We start from the raw sequence: 15,935 nt of genomic DNA on the forward strand, positions 1-15,935 counted from the left end.
AGGAAGGATTAGGGTTATTACACATAATTCTGGAATAAACATGCTGATATGTATAATGTTTGTATAGTTTGTGACTATGTTCATAAGGTAAATTCCTAGCAGTGGAATTTCCAGGTCAAAAGGCATGGTGGTTTTACATTTTGACAGATATTGATTGTAATAATTTATATTCCCAAGAATATCTGTATTCTCATACACTTGTCAACCCTGGGAATTATTACGCTTATTAAGTTTTGCCCGTCTGATAGGCAGAACATGATATCTCATTGTTTCCATTTAGATTTCTTTAAATATAAGTGATGTTAAATAACTTTTCATTGGTCTGTTGGCCACTGTATTTTTTTCCTGTTAGCTCTGCGTTCACATCTTTTGCTCATTTTCTTATCACATTTTTAAGCTTTTTTTACTGAGTTGTAAAATTTCTTTGTTAATCAAAACATGTAGTTCTTCTTATTATTATATGTTGCAAATATTTCTTCCAGCATGTCATTATCTTTTGATTTTGTGCATGTTACTTTTTGTTCTGCAGAAGTTTCAGATATCTGTTCAATTTTCCAGATTCTACCTAGTAAAGTTAACCAAGAAAAAAAAAACTTGAGGCTGATTTCTGTCTATACTGTGTCCTTTAAGGTAGCTCCATCCTTGCAATGCTGATGCTCTGAGGACAATAAGTGATAAACAGTGAGGCTTATGATAGCTCACATGTCTCCTCAGAACAGACATATCTGAGAATCAGAATTCCTTTTACAGCCTGAGACTGACCCAGACTTCAACGGGTGGGGGCATGGCCCAGTGACCACACTCCTTATAGAATCAGTCACACCTTCCCTCTGCTCAAGTAGAAAATGGTCAACTTAATGAAATACAATATAATTCATGCTGTTTGGGGGTTTATGGTAAGTTGTTTTCTCTTTTTTTTTTTTTATACTCAGGAAGGAGAGAAGACTTTTAAAAAAATCAACCTAGTTGTTAATATTTTATGTTTAATTTCATTTCTTACAGGCAGCTTCAAAAAATGGTCCATGATATCAAGAACAATGAAGGTGGAATAATGAACAAGATCAAAAAGTAAGTTAGATGCCATAGCACTATGTGAGCACTTATTTATGTAAATAACATCTTATGTCAGCCTGCACTAAGTGGAAGAACACAAAATTTCCCTGTTACCCGAGTGATGAGTTGCAGCCTCTCTAGCATGTGACACTTTCTTACTCATGGCTAGAGTCATGGTGGTCAGACCCACATTCAGGAAACATGGTGAATGAGTGGGTGGTACTCAGGCACCTTGCTTTTCTCTCTCACTGCTGGAAAGCTGAGCTATGCCATTCAAGGTGCCTGGCAAACATCAAAAGAGACCTTTATAGAAGCAGGACAATCAGCTTCTTTGACCACTTAGCTAAGGGTCACTAGGACACACTTGGAGAAATACAAAAGAGAAGTTGCAAGAACACAGCCTGACTTCTTTAGGATGCCATAACTGTTTCCATATTTTGATTTCTGCTTTTTCAATTATGGCCTTAAAATGGTGTTTTCAATTGGCACTTGGAGAGGGCAAGTTAGAATTCCAAACCTTCCTGCACACACAGACACACACACACACACACACACACACGCCCCTTAGGTTCTTTTTGTTGTTGTTGTTTTTGTTTTTTAGAGAACAGAAATTGTACGTTGTACATATCAGCATTTGCCACTCAAAATCTAAGTCAAGAGGAAAGGGAAAATGGTATTCTGTTAAGATTTTGTTTAAGGTTTTTTTGTTTTTGTTTTGATGAAAGTAATACAGATTCACCAGGAAAAAAAATAAAAGAGTTCAGAATTGTACAAAGTCAAAATCTCTCACTTTCTCCTATCCCCACCCTAACCCACTCCCCAGAAATGGACACAGCATGAGTGAATTTGGTTTATATATCTATATGTGTATGTTTACACACACACATACACACATTGACATAGATATAGTCCATACCTGTACGTACATACATTTTCATCATGAGTGGCATCATACCACATACACATTCTACCAACTTGCTTTGTTGGTTTTAATTAATGCTAAATCACGGACATCTTTCTTTGTTAGTATGTAAAAATAACGATATACCTTTTTTTAAAGTTTATTTATTTATTTATTTTTTGGCTGCGTTAGGCCTTCATGCTGCGCGCGGGCTTTCTCTAGTTACGGCGAGCGGGGCTACTCTTCGTTGCGGTGCGTGGGCTTCTCATTGCGGTGGCTTCTCTTGTTGTGGAGCACGGGCTCTAGGCGCCTGGGCTATCAGTAGTTGTGGCATGCGGACTCAAGAGCTGTGGCTCGTGGGCTCTAGAGCGCAGGCTCAGTAGTCGTGGCGCACGGGCTTAGTTGCTCCGCGGCACGTGGGATCTTTCCGGACCAGAGCTTGAACCCGTGTCCCCTGCATTGGCAGGCAGATTCTCAACCACTGTGCCACCAGGGAAGCCCACCATATACCTTTTAAACAGATAATTAATAGTCTACTATAAATGTATTATCATTCATTTAACCAGTTACATATTGGTGGACATTTTTTAAAGTGGGAGTAGGAGTTTAAACGTACATTTTGGAGGCCAATTTGATAATATCTGTCAAAATTTTGTGGCCATTTCTTTTAGTTTACCTGTCACAAATAATACTTCAATAAATATCCTTTGCAGACTTTGAATGTACCAGAAAGCTAAATTCCTGAACTGAAATTTCTAGTTTCTGGGTAGAAGGATTTGTGCCCTTGAAATTTTGTTTGATATTACCAAATTGCTGTCCAAAAATTTTGTACCACCAATAGTGGATAAAAGTTCATTTACTTGTGCCTTCAGAACAGAGTATCTTTTTTTTTTTTTTTTTTGGGGTCTTTGCTAAACTTAAGGGTAAGAAATTAGGGACTTCCCTAGTGGAGCAGTGGTTGAGAATCTGCCTGCCAATGAAGGGGACACGAGTTCGAGCCCTGATCTGGGAAGATCCCACATGCCGCGGAGCAACTAAGCCCGTGCGCCACAACTACAGAGCCTGTGCCCTAGAGCCTGCATGCTGCAGCTACTGAGCCCACGCGCTGCAACTACTGAAGCCCGTGTGTTGCAATTACTGAAGCCTGCGCACCGCAATGAAGAGTGGCCCCCGTTCGCCACAACTAGAGAAAGCCCGCACGCAGCAATGAAGACCCAATGCAGCCAAAAAATAAATAAAATTAAAAAAAAAAAAAGAAATCACTTTTTGTGGTGTTTTTAGGCTATAAAATGTAAACGAGTTTCAATATATATAACTGATCATCATAAAATAGTTAAAATGGTCTTCTGCTTGTGGGGCAGTGGTCATCTCATACGGGAGAAGAATTTGTCTTCGTGTTCTGTCCTATGATGGGGAGAGGTGTGTGATTATTTTCATTTCTTATTTCTGATATATATAGAATCTCATTGAAATGAGAGAACCCTGCCAGTCATTGTTTTAATTACTAGCAATTCTAGATTAATTATCCCACAGTTGCCAATTTTACAATACACCAATTCTCTCAATAATATGAAGTCTTTGTATAAAATGTCTCTTTATTCCATGGCCAGTCATACTTAACAGAAGCCATGGAGCTCAAATTTTTCCATATAATTTCTACTTCATTCTGCCCATTATCCCTAAATGCACTTTTACTTGACAAACCATGTTTTCTTCTCAGCTTGGAAAATATGGCTGCCACAGTAATTACCCTGGGTGAAGTCAATGGCCCTTTGGGTCTAAGTGCCCCGAAGTTAAGCTCTCACTCGTAACCAAGCAACAGGTGCCACCTTGAAAGGAGGAAGCACAGTTGAGCACACTGGTTTCCTAACAGAAGAGCATAACAGAGTTGTCACTGGTTCATGGCCAAATGAGAAAATAAGGACCTTGAAGTGTTGGGGGTTGGCATGCAGCTGCTGGCTGCTCAGTGAGGCCCAAACCACACCTCTTATTCTTGGTCGGTGTTCAGTGACCAACGGTAATCTCTTGAATCTGTCCTTTATTCTGAGATGATGACCTTCACACATTTGGGGGTATTAAAATACCTTTTCTTTTCTTTTTTGAAAGGAAGGCAATAACAAGTAAGAGCTGGTTTGTGTTTTTTGAAATCTTACTGTTCCATGAACAGATCTGGCACCAGATACACTTTTGTTTTTGTTTTTCTTCCCTTCAGCACCTTGGACAATCTCTCTCTGGACCTCATCATAGGTCTAATGACAATGTCTTCCCAGCTCACCCTGCTGGCTTGCTGAGAATTAAATGAAATAATAAACAGGAGAGCCTTTGGGGAAACAAAAAGCAGAATTTCTAGACAAATATAAATATTGTGATTTTTGCAACATTACAATTCTGGTTTATAAGGTTTGTTTTTTGTAATCAAACATGATTTTCTGTACCACTTTTTTTCCCAAAAATGAAATATGTTTTGTATGTAATGGTTACCTTATACACTGCTTATATAAAGAGATGTGACATTTTAGTATATGAAGGCTACTGGGTTTTATATAGGTTTATTTATATATATTTTAAATTTCACTAAGCAAATCATTCTTAAGTAAAATGGGTAACTATTATTAAAAATAATAATTTACTATAAACCTTACACATTTCAAATAATGAGAGAGAAAGTGTTGTCAGAACTTGTAAAAAGCCTAAAAACGGGGATACATTTTTGAAATGTAATTTTAGTTTTCTCCTTTTAATGAGTGGGGAAGCATTGTGAATATTCAGAACATTTTATATGTGCATAAAGATAGCAGTTTTGAGAGTGCTTGAAACAGTTCAACTTCTAATCTAAATATCACAATCCCCAACCTGGAGACACTCACTGCTCACTTATTTGGCATTTTTTCAATAGTACAAAAATAATTTCAGTCCAACCTACAGCTAAACTGTTGATTATAGCTAATTTTTTACTATTATTTAAAGCGTTTATTAAATTATTTGTTAAAATAGAGTTCATCTTCTCCTCCCTTCCTGTCAACCAATCAACATTTACCTTCCTTGAACCTCTGAGCTCAGCGCTTACATGTATTCTGGCCTCTCGGAGCCCTTTCACCTCCCAACTTCACTTTTGTCGAGTCACAGCCACACTGGGGAGATGGGGAGAGGTGGGAAACCGCTGACTAATGGCTTCGCTACGTTTACAGTACGTTTAGTCTTTCAATGTGATGAGTCCAAAAGAAGCTATTATTCTATTAGTTATCTATCCATTATCTCTAAACATGCTTATATCATGGACCTTGACAACAGTTGTCCTACTCACTGACCAGTTGTCTAATTTGCTATTTACAGGCTGAAAGTCAAAGCACCTCCAAGTGTTCCGCAAAGGGACTATGCCTCAGGTAAGAGTATTTCTAAGATACTTGGACTCTTGACTAATCTAATGTTCACAGTTACTTCTTGAAAAGGGAACACTGTTCTACTCATTTGAAAACAAAAGGAGTCCATCCTAATTTTAAGAATGACCAAATCTATTAGGCATTTGACTGTAGTGGGGAGGTAGTAGTCCTTCAATCCATCCATCCATCTATCCATCCATCCACTCACCTATTTATCAAATAAGTACTAGGCAACTTCCATATGCCAGGCACATACAAGGTTTTAGTAGAAATACAGTGAAAATAAAATAGATCTGGTCTCCATATTCACAGAATTTATAGCCTAGAAGGGAAGATAAATGATATTAAAAGCAATTACAATTCAGCGTGATGGGGAAACACAAAGTTCTATGGAAGTACATAGCAACAGTACCTAATCTAATCTGAGGTGGAGAATGTGCAGGAAGTGGGGAATGGAAGGCTTCCTAGACAAAGAATTGTTAAAATAGATACTTGAGGGTCAGTGAGGTGGGGGGGAGGGGTGTGGAATAAATTACTGAAAGCACATAGTTACTCAGTGCTCTCCAAGTTTTAGCCCTGCAACCCCATTCCACCTAGGATCAACTTTGTCAGGGAAGAGGAGTTAGTCTTGAGATTGGTAGTGTTTATGGCAGCAGTAAGCTAAGTAAACTATCCACCACACTTTCCTTTTCTAGAACAGATGCATTGGGAGGATAGGTCTAAAATCTCTTTCTACTGGCTTAAATATAAAGATGTCCTGGATATGGACAGATCTATACAGCCCTCAGTGAAAACCACAAAGCTACAGACATTGATGAAGACTCTTCCTCTATAGGGCAACAGCTAAAACCAAATCACAACCTTAAAGGATGATTACTATTTTATTTTATTTTTTTCTGCCACTGATCAAGATAGCATTAAATCAGGTAGTTGAGTTCCCCTTGGGCACTGATGAAATCTTATCACACTCAGAAATGCTGACCAGCATACCAAGTCTGGTCACTGACCCATTGGTCACTTTCCAGAACTCACTAGGTCACACAGTATTTATTGACCTCACATTGCCAATCAGTCAGCAAGCCTAGACAGTTGATTAGGGGATTCCTTTACAATTTGGAGCTAAAGAATAAACACCCTGTCCTGACTTTTAAAATCTACCTAATTTGTCTATGGCCATACCACCCTGAACACACCCAATCTTGTCTAAAAGCTACTTAATCAAAAGCAAATGAGGGAATTCCCTGGTGGAGGGCCGGGGTTCAATCCCTGGTTGGGGAACTAATATTCCACAAGCCTAGTGGTGCAGCCAAAAAAGAAAAGAAAAGTTAAAGAGAACAAATACATTTTCCCCTCCAAGTTCTAAAAAAGAAAAGAAATCAAAGCAGACTGAACCTGTTAGGTACCCAAAGGTTTGATGGGAAAATATGGACTCATGGAGTCTCAGGTTTAAAAGGGACCCCAGAGGTCATATAATCTAACATCCAATCCAATGCTTAAAGATACCCCCCCCCCACCATGCACCACACACAAGGCCCACTTTCCACTTGGACACCTCCTGTGATGACCTCCCAAGCCTGTCTGGTCCAGTCAGGGAGAGACAGCCCTGGAGGGATGAAGATGAGGTCCATTTCTTGTGGCTTCCTAAGTCTCTCCAGGTGGCCACACAGTACAAGTTTTTAAATATTAAAAAAGGGGAAACAGAGTTGTTCTGTGCAACTTCAAGGATAGAATTAAGAAGTGAGGTCATTCGAATGGCTTCTTCTCTAGAATAAACATCTCCAGGTGCTTCAGCCATACCACACAGTTTTTGATTCACTCAACAAATATTACACGAGTGTCCTGTTTGACACTCACTGTGCTAGATATATAATAAGGAACAAAATATAGTCTTCAACCTTAAAGTGCCTAATGACTAGTGAGGAGTCACATAATAAATCAGAACACAAACAAGTAAATACAAATTACCAAACATGGTAACTGCTGTGAAGGAACATGGCAGATGCAGTGATAGGGAATCAGTATAGGGTAGGGGAAAAACTTAAGCAGTCAGGGAAGGTCTCTCTGAGACGGTGACATTCAATTTGAATCCTGGGGAATTAGCAGGAATATTTGTCACTCTGTAGATGACCCAACAGCACTGGAGATGCTGGACACAAACATTAGGAGCTCAGAGGCAATTCGATCTATCTGACTTCAGGATGGATGTCTCCTGATGGTCTCCTCATAGTCAACTGTCTCCTTGCTCATCCCCTCACCCAGGCCCCTTCTTTTCCTCTACTTTTTACTAGGGCAGAAGACAGGGAGCATTCATGATTTATTCACCCTTTTGCCTAATCCACACACACTGGAGATCATCCTTGATTCCTCCTCTTCCTTCAACCTCTACAAAAAAAATTAATCTCTAAATCCTATTCATGCTCTCTTTTAAGTGTCTCTCAAATATTTTTGCCCCTCTCTATTTACATGGCTACAGCTCAGACCCTGGTCATCTCTTGCTTGTCCTAGAACAAAAGCCTCTAAGTAGTCTCCTTAATTCCTAATTCCATGGGGTCCTCTCAACCTCCACCAGAGAATTGTTCTGAAATACCTTTGCTTAAATATTTTCATGGCTCTACATCATCAACAAGAAGAACTGCAAACTACCGAGCCTGCATACAAGGTCCTTCAATGCCTAGCCACTAAATGGCTGTGTAACTTTGGACAACTCACTCTTTTCTCCTTATCTAGATCATGCAGGACTGAACCAAAAGATCTGTTAGGTTCCCGCCAAAGCAAATACTCAACACTCTGGCAGAAACACAAGTCCTGGGAGCCCAGGGCCCAGTGATGAAGCAAGTCTCTCCTAACCTTCCCTGGCTTTAGAACTTAGCCTCTTCCAATCTCCTTGACGCTCAGAAGTGTTCCCTTTCTTGACCTCAGACACCTGCTCTCTTCCCTGAAACCCCCCAAATAGTCTTGATATCAGTACATTTGTACTTAATCTCTCTTGGAACACAGAAACCTGGCCCAGTCAGGTCTTCTAAGTCTTTGCTACTCAAAGTGTAATTCCTAGCCTGGCAGCAACAGCATCACCTGGGAGCTTGTTAGAAATGCAAAATCTCTGCTCCACCCTAGAACTACTGGATCAGAATTGCATTTTAAGAAGAACTCCAGAGGATTTGAATGTATATTAAATTTGAGAAACCCTCCTATAAACCACCAACTCTGTCCTTATTGATTCTCCTGAACTGAAAGACAAATCTATTGAAGTTCCAGAATCTCTAAAATTCATCCTATTGTTTCACCAGACCAATACGGCCTTGCCTAATCTCCCTGCTCTTACACTCAATCCCTGGAAAAGGTCCTTTTGGCAAAACCACCATCATCACCTGCAGTTAGTACCCCATTTGCCACTCCCTGCCCGCCCCCCCCAACTCATGTCCCAGGAGCATTTCCAGCTACTTTCCCTGAGCCTTGGGGTCCCTGCACAGCTGCAAGCCTGGGACCTCAGAAACCAACCCTGACAGTTCCTCCTGAACCCATGGCATCTTCAAGGACCTTGGAGGCCCCAGTGCTTGGAGACCTTAGCCCACCAGACCTCCTGAGCCCAGGAAGCCTATCAAGTGCTCCCTGGAGGTCTGTGCAGATTTGATCCACCCAAGTCTTCTGAAACAGCCCCACCTGTTTCAGCTGGATGCTGGAATTATGTCCTCTTTCCAGTTCCGGAAGCAAATTGCTTCCCAAACCCTTTAAGCCAAGCTGGAGAGTGTGTTGACCTTGGTGATGCTGACCTTCAGAGAGCAGAGGATAGAAAGGGCCAGAGCCCCCCAGAGGTCAGCAAAAGAGTAACCACAGTCCCTCTAGTGGAGTGTGTAAGGACAAAGCTTGAATTATACAAAGACTGGAGGCCTGGACCTCCTACAGATGCAGGTCAGGCCAGTGTGCAGCCTGTTGCTTTCACTTCAGACCTCACAACCCTACTTGGTCTCTGAGGAGGGAACATTGCTGGCAGGGCGCTCACGGCCCACTGAGCAAACTGTATTACTCCTGCGCAGCTGGCATTGTTGTGGGAAGGGAAGATATCCAAAACACATTGGGTGTTTACTCTGTCCTGGGCATTATGCTAAGCTCTTTACAGACATTAGCTCATTTAATCTCCCATTAGCACATTATATAGAAATGACTATCTCGGTTTCACAAATGAGGAAAATGTGTTTCAGGAACATTACGCAACCTGTCCAAGGTTACTGCAGCCACTAAAAAGAAGACCCACCCCAGGCTTCCATTCCATTTTTCCTCCCTGTGACCCAAGCTGGGATGACTACACTTTTCTGAGGCATTTCTTATTTACTGTTCTGAAAGCCCCAGAGCCTCTGACATTGACACCTGCTTGTTGAACCTTCAGAGTTGAGCAGCCTCCTCTATCTTTGAGTCTAAGGTCTGGCTGGAGAGGGAGGGTGGGGAGGGGAGACCAGTCGTGGTGCCCCCAGAGTCTTCTGGGGGCACTGCAGAAGCCCCACTGGTCACTCTGCAAGTCCCTGAGAGGTTTGAACAAGGCCTCTCTCCTTGTACCCTAGGGCCCTGACATCCAGGGGCTGTTGTCATGTCCCCAGGAGGTCCACCTTCTCCTCCCACCACTGATAACATTCGGGGAAGAGATGGAGCAATGATAAAGCGGGGAGACCTCAGGGCAAAGAAAGATACTTAGACAGGGATTGCTGGCTAAATGCCCACCACAGAAGCACAGACTATGCATAACAACCCTGTGTCTACAAAAGAGTGAAATATAACCTGCTTTTACCCCTTTCCTGGTGTCCTTAGTGAAGCCAGCATTCATTTGATTTTTTGTCTCCCTGGTTACCCTCTAACTGGTGGTACCAGCAAAGCTGAGCATAGGGAGAGCTGTATTCAACACCAGTGCTGCCTCATGGAACTAAGACTAGAAGAATGAAACTTGGACTCAAAGGTATTTTAAAACCTAGAAAGTCCTGAAGGATCACCCAGTTCAAGCTTCTCATGTTAGGGATAACTGGAGACCAGAGAGGTACAGTGACTGCCCCAGGTCATACAGCCAGCTGATGACTAAGCCAGGACTGTGTCCCCCATTTCTGCACACCCACACCCATCAACAGGGCCCTGTGAAGGATGAATGAACATACAGACAGACGGAATTTCTAAGATGTTAAGTATTTAGACGCGAATCACCTCTCCTAGCCTGCCTGGATCTGGCTTTGGCCTCAGCTCCCCATGCTAAGTCACATCTCTTTCTCCTCTCGGGTGTACCTAGTGGGACTGTCAGCTCACTGCCTCCCCTGCAGCCTCTGTGGTTCTGCTTTCGGTTCCTTCCCTGTGTCTGTCCCACCAGCACAGCTAGACTACCCTCCTTCCTTCTTTGCTTCCTGCATCCTGCCGCAAGTCTTCCCACTGGTTTCCTGCATTCCACCACCAGCTCACAAAGAAGGGAAATGCCCAGGGCCCAGTGGCCGAGAGCACTGCTTCTAGAGTGGAATCAGGGCCACAGCGAGGCTGTGTGTTTGCACGCAGCTGTGGAGTGCACCTCTCAATGCCCATGGCTGGGAGGCCACCAGGTCCGCCCAGGGTCTCTGGTGCTCCTGATGACCCCCAACCAAGAGACTGAATTCACACCCTCTCCTTCACCCTTTCCCTCAAGCTCTCAACACAGAGTCCTTTACTGTCCTTCCAGCCATCCCTTCCCACTCCCAAGGCCCCCAGTCTGGTTCAGCCTCTGTCTCTTCACACCTGGGTTACTCAGACACCAGCTCGTCAGCGCCCCCATCTCCAGCTTGTCACCGGAACCTGCAGTGCCCACTGAGGCTGGAGCATCCCCTTGGCTGGCAACAAATCGAACTTTGTTTACCTGTCGGCGTAGTTCACTGTGACTTTCCAGTACAGCTCGGCCATTCAGTGCGCACCTGTGCCTTACGGATGCCCCCTTCCATCCACTGGCTAAGCCGTGCTTCTGGGACTGATACAAAAACCCCTGTGTTGGGGGTGGAAGGAGGACACCCTCCTTCATCGTCATTCTCCTGCCCAAGCCCCGCTCGTCCTTTAAGGCCCAGTTCAGTCCCACCTTTGGCACACAGCCTTGTGTAACCTCTCAGCCCTCACTCAGTGCACCCTTCTCCAAACTCTCCCAGCACCTGGCATTATGATCAGGTCCTGGGACATTCACCAGGAAATTTTATACCACCCTGGATCATCCTCACTCTGATACATGATTGTTTCTCTAGACTCTAGGTCTTTTATTTCCATTGTAGAGGCTGGCTTGGTGAGAAGATCTTGGCCTTTGAGGTCCTTTAGGCCTGGGTTGGAATCCTGGCTTTGTCCCCTAAGCACTGAACCTAGAAAAGTTTTGTAACTTCCCCGAGCCTCAGATTCCTTACCTGGAGATAAGAATGTCTATCCTTCAGGTTACTGTGAGAATTACAGGGAAAGTAAATTAATAGTAATAATCATCATTCACTGGGCCCTTACACTATGTAAGGTACTCTTCTAAGTACTTTCCATGTGCTATTTCATTTTCATTCTCTCAAAATCCTATGATACAGGTGCTAAAAATAATGTCCATTTTAGTGATGAGAAGACTGAGGCCCAGAGGTTAACAGGTTGCCTAAGGTCACACTGCTAGAAAATAACAGAATCAGGATTTTGAGCAAGGCAGCCCGACCCCAGGGCCCAAGCTCAAAATCCTGCATTTCTTGGCCTGGAGCAGATGCTGAGATGGAGCCATCCTGGCCATTCTCACATGTCGCATAGTGCCAGGTGCTATGCCCTTGGGCGTAGGAGGGCCACAGGAATCGCAAAGCCTGGGCCCGGCAAGGGAAGGATGTGTAGCATGGGATCATGACACAGTAAATAGAGGATAAACCCCAAACCAGGTACACAGCACAACAGAAGAGGCTTTCCCTGACAAGGAGGCCCAACCAGCAACTCAGCTCCTTGGCAGGGGCCTGCAATCCCACACCACCTGGCCCATATTCAACTTGAACTTACCCTCCTGAAAATTTTATTCACTACATTAGAGGCTTTCTTGGATCCACTCTTTGTGGTAGCCATACTGCGTGGTTACCATTAGAGTGAAGTAGAATTGGTATCGTTTTGAGGGTTTATTAAGATAACAGTGAATAACATTAACACAGTACTTAATGGGTGTCAGGCTTTGCAAAGCATTTCACATGTATTACATTATTTGACTCTCATAAAAACATGAGGCAGGCACTATTCTTATCCTTGTTTTACAGGCAAGGAAACTGAGCTTTAAACAATTAAAGCACTGGTCCATTGCCAAGCAGGTGGTAAAGAGCAGAGCCAGGTTTTGAACCCAGGGAGCTTGGTTCTAAAACCACTACCCACACACTTTGGGAGGCTCCCTGAGATGCTGGAAAACCACCCACTACTTGGATCTAATACTTTGGATGGTTACGTTTTTCGCTCTGGGCAGTGGCTTGCTAGGTTGTGACTTTATGAGTGTGACGCAGTGAGCTGCCTGTGGGACCAGAAGATGGATGTGGCTGGGGGAGGGTGGGTGGCCAATCAAATAACCTCAACCACATGATGCTTTTCTCTCTTTTCTGCCTCGATGAGCCACAGTGCCTGGATTGGGCCATGCTTGTTTCTCCTTTGTTTTATCTGAATGCTCAGTGGAGGGCCAGGCGGTTCACCTGAGATTTCAGCTGCAGGAACCAACACAGCCTGGCCTCCAATCCAGCCCCCATACTCACCAGCCATGTGCCTCAGACACATGTGCCTTAGCCCCAGTTTCCTCAATTGTAAAACAGAGATAATAATGGCACCTACCACATAGCACTGTTTTGAGGATAAATGAAGCAATACACTTATAACACTTCCCCTAGCACCCAGCGCATAGGAGGTATTCAATGATGGAATCTATTATTATTATCCTCATTGTCACCCATTCAACACATTTATCAGTTTATGCTTTTATTAGTGCAGGACTACAAATGCAAAATGCCATCCAGACCCAAAGATAAATTAAATAGGTCTTGCTTTTCAGTACAGAGAGACACAAACAACTTAGTCATAGCACAGGGCAGAATGAAGTACATGCCACAAGGGGCCAGCAGCATCTACGAGGGCTCAGAGGAAGAAGTTGATGGGTTATGACCAGAGGGACTGGGAAAGACCGTATGGAGGAGGGATGACAGGGATGTCCATGGAAGAAGGAAGATGGGCTGGGGTAGCAGCACGAGCAGAGCAGAGAACTATCAAAAGTGCAGGATGGAGGAACAAGCTGTCTGGTATTACTAGAAGTGAACAAGGAAGATCCGGCTGCAAGAGGAGCCGATGGAGGGCCAGCAGGTTCAGGCGTTTGAATGTGTTGATACAGAAGCTTGACTTTATTCCATAGGGAGCCACTGATGATTCTTGAGGAAAGGAACAGCATGATCCAACTTTTATTTTAAGAAAATAACCAGAAACGGTCGGAAGGATGAATTGAAGAGGAAAGATAGTGGAGACAGGAAAACTAGTTAGACGATGGCTGCAACTGCTTTCACCAGTAGCTAATCAGAAAGTGGACCCTGCCTGACTGAGAAAAAGAGTGAACCAAGGCAGGGAAGTGTGTCTTATAAAAGCATTTTATAAAGGTTTCTATTGTAAATGATTGAAACAAAAACATCTTGCTGCCTTATGTTTTGACCTTCAGTTATCCCCAAACTTAAGGTATTAGAAATTTATTCCCCCACTGTTCCAGTATTGGCATATTGGGAAGAGGACTTATTCACCTATTCTTCTAGAGTTTCTTGGCAAACCTAATGATCAGAATACACTATAATTTGGTATAAGACAACCCAGAGAATAATTTCACAAGAATTATTTTCTGTTAATGTCAAAGTTTGACTCACGTTTGACTTGTAGAATGAAGCTCCTTCTTAGAGCCTATCATGTTTTTCCCGAGAGAGGGTGCTGTTGATGCCATTGCTTAAAATCAAAGACTTCCTCCTGGCCCCCTCTTCAGCTCCATAATTCTTTTCCTTGTGCCTCTGTGGACTCCGCCTGGATCTGGAGTCAGTGGTCTGCTGTGGCAGGGGATAGAAATAGCAAGAAAAGTTTCCACTGAGGTTCTGGGGGATTCAGGGACCATCAACCAGGCCTTCTAGCCATGGCTGCTCAGTGGGGTGGGAGGGAAGATGGGACGCTCTATGGTGCAGTCATCAGAGCCACTCTGCCATCTGAACCTGTGTCTCGTTGAGTGAATTGTATTTAGATTCTAAGGTCAGTTTATGTGATGGGATTGATGCTAAGCTTCTCATACTCTAAACGTGTTTTGGAGGGAAAGGGGTCTAATAGTCTCCTTGACTGTCATAATCCAGACCTATTTTATTCTTCAAGATCATAAGCTACTTAAGACCTGTCACATCCATTTTTATACCCCCTGTGGAGCCTAAGACAGTGCCTGCACCCTGGAGCCCAAGGACAATGAGGCAGCGTGGCGCTGGGGTTCAGAGCATGCACTTGGACGTCAATCAACCTCCAGGGCTCAACCCTTGGTTTTACCATTTACTATATGACCTGCGGCAAATGATTTATTTTCTCTAGTCCTCAGTTTCCTCATAAGATTTTTGAGAGAGCTAAGTGAGTACAAAGCTCTGATAATATTGCCTGGCATGTAGTAAAGCACCAGAAAAATTTTTTTTTTATAAGAAAGTCAACATTTGAGCCAGAGAGAATCATAGAAGTTACTCCCTTTTAGAGATCTGGAATTTTATTTTATAGATCTGGAAAATTGAGGCCCAGAGATGTTAGATATTCTTGCCTGCTCTCCAACTAGTTAGAAACAGATCCTGGATGAGGATTGAGGTCTATCTGACTCCCTGTCCAGTGTTCTTCCTATTACACCATCCACATATTGATTCAAAGAAATCCTTGGAAGCAGCACAGTATGGATTGCTACTCCCAGGTCCCAAAAATGTCCCTTGACAAAGACATATAAGGGTCAGATGCACCATTTCTCTGCCCCAGTGAGACTTTTCTTAATACGTTGAGAACTGACTTTATTTTACTTTATTTTATTTATTTATTTAAAAAAATTTTTTTTCTTATTAGTCAACCATTTTACACACATCAGTGTATACATGTCAATCCCAATCTCCCAATTCATCACATCACCACCCCCACCCCACTCCGCTTTCCCCCTTGGTGCCCATACATTTGTTCTCTACATCTGTGTCTCAATTTCTGCTCTGCAAACCGGTTCATCTGTACCATTTTCTAGGTTCCACATATATGCGTTAATACATGATACTTGTTTTTCTCTTTCTGACTTACTTCACTGTGTATGAGAGTCTCTAGACCCATCCACATCTCTACAAATGACCCAATTTCGTTCCTTTTTATGGCTGAGAAATATTCCATTGTATATATGTACCACAACTTCTTTATCCATTTGTCTGTCGATAGGCATTTAGGTTGCTTCCATGACCTGGCTATTGTAAACAGTGCTGCAATGAACATTGGGGTGCATGTGTCTTTTTGAATTATGGTTTTCACTGGGTATATGCCCAGTAGTGGGATTGCTGGGTCATACGGTATTTCTATTTTTACTTCTTTAAGGAACCTCCATACAGTTCTCCATAGTGACT

At 43.0% G+C, this 15,935-nt stretch overlaps 1 protein-coding gene across 3 annotated transcripts in view; it reads left to right on the top strand.

Annotated features, from left to right (window-relative positions):
* BLNK (B cell linker) overlaps positions 1–15,935 on the top strand; it is an 81,290-nt gene that overhangs the window by 21,596 nt on the left and 43,759 nt on the right. For 2 of the 3 annotated variants that reach the window (XM_061211377.1, XM_061168463.1), the window contains exons 2-3: positions 1,003–1,068; positions 5,288–5,337. In XM_061211377.1, the coding sequence (XP_061067360.1) occupies positions 1,003–1,068; positions 5,288–5,337 (116 nt within the window). Of the gene's footprint in view, positions 1–1,002; positions 1,069–5,287; positions 5,338–15,935 lie in introns of those variants that run through there. The other variant, XM_061168530.1, reaches the window with a different exon arrangement.

The sequence above is a fragment of the Eubalaena glacialis genome, chromosome 1, assembly GCF_028564815.1.
Source record: "Eubalaena glacialis isolate mEubGla1 chromosome 1, mEubGla1.1.hap2.+ XY, whole genome shotgun sequence".
Lineage (NCBI taxonomy): Eukaryota > Metazoa > Chordata > Mammalia > Artiodactyla > Balaenidae > Eubalaena > Eubalaena glacialis.